Genomic DNA, 4,220 nt, shown 5'->3' with positions numbered 1-4,220 from the left:
ATATAATCTGAATTAGAGAAAATCTACTGAAGCTGGTACCCCCCAATACGTTGTTTGGGCATTAATATACGTGAAGCACACTTTTATGCCATTCTGCCGTATGTAAGTATCAATTCCAAAAGAGTGTGGATTAATTGAGAAAATATTGTGGAAGAGGGATTTAAAGCAATCCATTCCCATACACTTTTTTCCACCATCTTACCTTTCACAAACATGTCACAGTGTCCAAAACAGAAATGCCATTTGGAAAAGCAGAGGAGCTCTTGGGATTTACTGGAATTCTGAAATGTTTTCATAAAATGACATTTTGCAGTGGCAGCTATATTGCCTATGACATTCAGTGGCTTTTTAGCTTCTATGTTTGTTAGGAATAATTAACAGTGTCCTTGGGTGTTGCATCAAAAAATAAAAGAAACAAAAAACCCTTTGCCATCAAGTTGATTCAGACTCTAGCAACCCTGTAGGACAGAGTAGAACTGCCCTATAGGGTTTCCAAGGGCCAGCTGGTGGGTTAGAACTGTGGACCTTTTAGTTAGCAGCCCTAGCACTTAACCATTTGTGTAGTCCTTTGAATATAGGATTATATTCATGTTTTCTGAAAAAGCCACTTGCTTTCTTTTGACTATCAAAAAACAAGACCAGAGGCCGATGAAGTAGGCACACCTCAAGAAAGTACCCAAATGCATATTCTTTAATTCTCAAGTAATTAATATGCATATCTTTATAGATGCATTACCCCTAATAACCACAACCATAATATGAACATTTTTACAAGGTGTAAACAAATATGTTCAAGGTGTATACTATTCTCTCAGTTAATTTTGTTTTGTCTGCCATGTAAACATCCCTCAAAAAATGTTATCAAGTATGTTGATATTATCGTGTATGTGTTTTCCCATTCTATGTCATGGACACAATGCAGGTGCTTGCTATAACAGGGATGGACCACTCATCATCACAGAATGCTCATAATCTCAGCTTATACACAATGATTTAACAAACCAAGTGACAAATAAAGTGATACCCTGAGGAGAGGGTGGTTTATGCCCAAGACTAGGGGAATTTGTCCAGGCCTGAGATAGGCTGGAGGGAGGGAATGAAAGGAAGTCTTCCTAGAGGAAGGGAGGGGAGAGTTAAGAATTACCGCACAAGGATGGGCTTCACCAAGGTTCCTTCTTTTTGTTCTTCTATAGCTAATAATTTGAGGCTTCATTTTCTCTAAAAAATTGTAGGAATACCCACCTCTTGACCACTAATTACCAATCCTTCTGCCTCGAATACTTTCCTCTACCCCACTTTGCATATCCATTGATCATTTAGATCAGAAAATACATGAGCCCATTTCAAAGAAGTTTTTCTTCTTTTTACAGTAGATTGAAACATTTTACTTTGGCTTAAGAGCACCCTACCTTATCATTTCATGATATTATAAATTATTCAGATTATTAGTTAATTAAAGTTCATCACTTACACTGAATTATAGAGTTCATTAGTATAGAAACCACTGGATTGACCATAAAATACAAAACCCTTAGAAGTGTAGTAGGTGTTAAATAAATAATCAATAACTCCTGTAATAATTCAGTTAATGCATAGAGGAAACATTGAACAAATAAAATTTTGAAACACTAATAAGGAGACCAGAAAGTTTTCTAAAATTAGACAGTACTGTATTTAAACTGAAGACACTTAAGAAAGTATAGCATATTTAAGAAAGTACTTAATAATTGGTATAGTAGATAATTTGTAAAAATACTGACTGTATTGAGTTTGAGACCACATTATGCTGTACTGTATGATTTGAAGAATATTGCAACTCCTTAAGTGTGTGTTTAACTATTTAAAACCACATTTTATTTTTGAGTTTTTCCAGAGCTTCTTTCACGTCTTTATTTCTTAGGCTGTGTACCAGGGGGTTTAACATGGGAATAATAAGGGTATAAAACAATGAGGTCATCTTGTCTTGATCTAGAGAGTAGGCAGAACTTGGTCGGAAATACGTAAAGAGCATAGTTCCCTGGAAAATTGCAACAGCAGCTAAGTGGGAGGTGCAGGTGGAGAAAGCTTTGAACTTTCCCTCAGCAGAGCGGATCTTTAAGACTGAGAGGATGATGTGACAGTAAGAGACTAAAACCCCTGAAAGGGTACTCAGTTCAATGAAGCCAAAAATGGTGAATATCACTAATTCATTGACCTGCGTGTCCGAACAAGATAGCAACAGAAGAGGAGGGACATCACAGAAGAAATGATTAATTTCACTTGACCCACAGAAACATAAGCGGAAAGTTAATGTCGTATGTATCAAAGCGTCCACCATGTCCACCAGGTAAATCCCAGCCATGAGCACGGAGCACACTCTGCTGGACATGCTGACTGTATAGAGCAAGGGGTTGCTAATGGCCTTGTACCTATCAAAGGCCATCACTGCCAGCAGGAGACACTCGGAATCGGCAAAGATACAGAAAATGAAGAATTGCAGAGCACACCCGTAGAAGGAAATTGATTTGTCTTTGGTTAAGAGGTCTATCAGCATCTTGGGCCCAACTGCTGTGGAATAGCGGAGGTCACAGAAGGAGAGGTGGCTGAGGAAAAAGTACATTGGTGTTTGAAGCTGGGAGTCCATTCTTATTAAAATGATCATTCCAAGATTTGCCATAAGAATAATGAGATAAACCACCAGAAACAAGGTGAATATGGTCACTTTGATCTCAGGGTTATTAGTAATTCCCACGAGGTGGAATCCAGTCAAGGAGGAGCAATTCTCTCCATCCATTCTTCTTTGTTCTTATTCTAAATGGTTATAAAAATGATCAAGACAATGACAGATCAGGGTTTAACTCTGTTGGACAGCCACAAAATATTATCACAAGGCAGAACACTTTCTTTTTCTAAATTGTCTTCTTTATCCTAGGAAATTAGCCCAGATAAATGTCACTAACAAAGTGGCACTGTTGTTATTAAAAAAATCCAAACTGTCTTGACTAGTGAGGAGCTTTGATACGTCCCTCTCGGTATCCGACGTTTGTGTCTTGTCTGAGGCGGTAGGTCTGAATAAATCCAAGGCTCGTTCCCGATTTTAAACGATAAACCCCCGCTATTCAGGGAGGCGCAGCCGGAAGACACAGGCCTCAGGGTCGGACGCGCAGAGAGCACTACCTAGCTGCGCCACAGAAGTGATCACAGTTTTTGTATTCATACAGAAATATAATTGATTTATTCAGAAACTGTAAATGCTACAGCACATAAGTTAATAAATGAAAGTTCTTATGGTGCTTTGGTGTATGATGTCTTTAGTGTTATCTGAATAACCAAAAGTGAATACAATCTGTTTTATCCAACTTTTCCATCACCCTCGTCTCCTCTTTGCTGACCACGTGTTGTCCGGTTACATGACTGACCAGATCCCAAGGGATATGCCCACTGACAAACTGAAGAGAAATCATACAAGGTGGGAAATATAGGATTTAACATACACATCTGTATGTCTTTGGATTTTTACATTGAATTTTCCATAAAAATTGAAAATAGAAAGAAGAATAATAAATGTTTCAAGAAATATTAAGGGTTCATTTCCTTCTGTGACTCTGTGTGTGTGTGACTCTGTGTGTGTGTCTGTTAGTGTGTGTGTATCTCTGTGTTAGCACATAAAAATTGAAACGGGAATGGTGTTCTGATTTTTATTTCTTTCTGTACTTATGTATTATAGCGTGTGTTCCATATGAACTCGAATTTATACATATTGGTATTTTTAATGTGCTACCTCAACTATGGAAACCCTGGTGGCGTAGTGGTTAAGTGCTATGGCTGCTGACCAAAGGGTCGGCAGTTCGAATCCACCAGGCGCTCCTTGGAAACTCTCTGGGGCAGTTCTACTCCTTCCTATAGGGTCACAATGAGTCGGAATCGACTCAAGGGCACTGTTTTTTTTTTTATTTAACCTCAGCTATAATTTTTTTTTTTTTATGGTTGGAATAGCACTAGAACAAATCTTAAATTCACGTATGTAGTGAAATCACTTAAACAGTAATAAAACGTAATGATTTGCTTATGAATTTTTGTTAAAATATAAATTAATAACATATTTACTTATGCAAATGAGGTCAGTCAAATTCCACAGCTTTAACAAGATATGGTTTGGCTGTTAGATTGCAGAGTTTATTTAGGCACATACCCAGCATAAAAAAAAAAGTAGGTACAAAATGATTCATTTACAAGGTCCT

The 4,220-nt window shown here is 37.6% G+C and overlaps 1 protein-coding gene across 1 annotated transcript; it reads right to left on the bottom strand.

The window, feature by feature from the left end:
- Positions 1-1,419: 1,419 nt before the first annotated feature.
- LOC100667371 (olfactory receptor 5W2-like) lies at positions 1,420-3,925 on the bottom strand. Its single transcript, XM_003423246.3, has one exon. The coding sequence runs from the start codon at positions 2,771-2,773 to the stop codon at positions 1,841-1,843; it is 933 nt and encodes a 310-aa protein (XP_003423294.2). The 5' UTR covers positions 2,774-3,925; the 3' UTR covers positions 1,420-1,840.
- Between the last annotated feature and the right edge of the window lie 295 nt (positions 3,926-4,220).

The sequence above is a fragment of the Loxodonta africana genome, chromosome 22, assembly GCF_030014295.1.
Source record: "Loxodonta africana isolate mLoxAfr1 chromosome 22, mLoxAfr1.hap2, whole genome shotgun sequence".
Taxonomy (NCBI): Eukaryota; Metazoa; Chordata; class Mammalia; order Proboscidea; family Elephantidae; genus Loxodonta; species Loxodonta africana.
This window is presented reverse-complemented; position numbering and strand designations above follow the sequence as displayed.